The sequence below is a fragment of the Nanorana parkeri genome, unplaced genomic scaffold (assembly GCF_000935625.1).
Source record: "Nanorana parkeri isolate BGI_ZX_2015 unplaced genomic scaffold, ASM93562v1 scaffold44, whole genome shotgun sequence".
NCBI classification, from domain to species: Eukaryota; Metazoa; Chordata; class Amphibia; order Anura; family Dicroglossidae; genus Nanorana; species Nanorana parkeri.
The window spans coordinates 659,501-660,817 of NW_017306312.1; the positions used below are offsets into that span (position 1 = coordinate 659,501).

The following is a 1,317-nucleotide window of genomic DNA, read 5'->3' on the forward strand; positions in this document are numbered from 1 at the left end:
AATAATTATGATTAAAAAAAATAAGTCAAAAATTGTAAAATAAAAAGGTGATTTTAAAGTAAAAAATAAGAAAAAGAAAAGATAAAAAAATTATAAAAGTAAAAAATAATGAGATACAAAATTACTTAAAAAAAGTAAAAGGTAAGATAAATAAAAATGTAAATAAGTAAAAAAATAAATAAAAGAAAGTGATCAAATAAAAAAAAGAAAGAAAGAAGAATTTCTCCAGTGGGGTGAGGCGCATGGAGGAACCTGGCCTTGGGGCAGCAGAGGGAGTAAATCCAGCCCTGCACCTAGTGATAACGTTCAGGTCTCCTGGCATCCCTGAATGTCCCTCATGACAGGTGCACTTTATCGTGCCTCTGGTTCTGTCATAGCCCTTTCACACACCGCCCTGGAAGGCAGCAGAGGAGGAAGCAGCCTTGCTCTCAGGGGGGGAGAGGACATGATAGCAGGCCGCTCCAGGCACAGGGCGAGAGGTAGCGCGGATTTCCTGTTGCCAGGACAACACACAGGCAGCCGCCAGCCTGACCGCCGCCGCCTCCTCTGTCTGAGGAGCCGCAGCTGCTGGTCATGTGGGGGAAGCAAGATGGCGGCCGGGATCCTGAAGGATGCGGCGTGACTGCGACCTGTGCTCGTCATCCATTCAGCGAGCGAGTCTCCAGCGGCAGTGCCTTGTTCCCTGTGTGCGGTACGTATGCCCCCCTCCCTCCCTGCACACAGCAGTCGGCTGTCACCAGGATATGATTTATGAGCCGCTCATCTTCCTTTATAACTTTCATCTGCTTCTTCCAGCGCTCTCCATCCCAACCTGGACTGAGCCCATGAGGTGATCGTCCCCCAGCCCCGGGCTTTCTGTGCAGCTGCCGGCCATGGCTCTCACCTTGTTCGGTGAGTATGTGATTGTTGGCTCCATTGATAAGTCTTGTATATGGCAGGCTCGGTGTATTCATCTTTATCTATTGTCTCCTCTCCAGGCACAGCCTATGGGCGTGTGCTGCTCACTGTGTCCTCACTGCCCCAAATCCTCTTTCTTCTAATGGGCTGATGAACGGGTTTCCTATGGGGTGGCTATAGACTGACAGACTGCTCATCTGCCTAGATCAACACAAGGGTGCGTAGAATGCAATTGCTTTCTATGTGCTCTGTTAACCCCATAACGCTGCGTTCAGATGCATTGCATACAAATGACGCATGTGTCTCCGTAGCACAACGTGCACACAGTTCAATCAAGTGTCATTTTGAGACGCTTTAATAAAATTAAAGACTATCTCCGGACAAAAAAAAAGCCTCCCCCCCCTCCCCTCTCCACGATTC

General features: G+C 48.1%; 1 protein-coding gene across 1 annotated transcript in view; it reads left to right on the forward strand.

Annotated features, from left to right (window-relative positions):
• The first annotated feature begins 374 nt into the window (after window positions 1-374).
• Window positions 375-1,317, forward strand: part of CHN1 (chimerin 1) — a 75,952-nt gene continuing 75,009 nt past the window's right edge. The window contains exons 1-2 of the mRNA XM_018572602.1: window positions 375-691; window positions 796-891. Coding sequence (XP_018428104.1) covers window positions 873-891 — 19 coding nt within the window. The 5' untranslated portion in view covers window positions 375-691; window positions 796-872. The remainder of the gene's footprint in view (window positions 692-795; window positions 892-1,317) is intronic.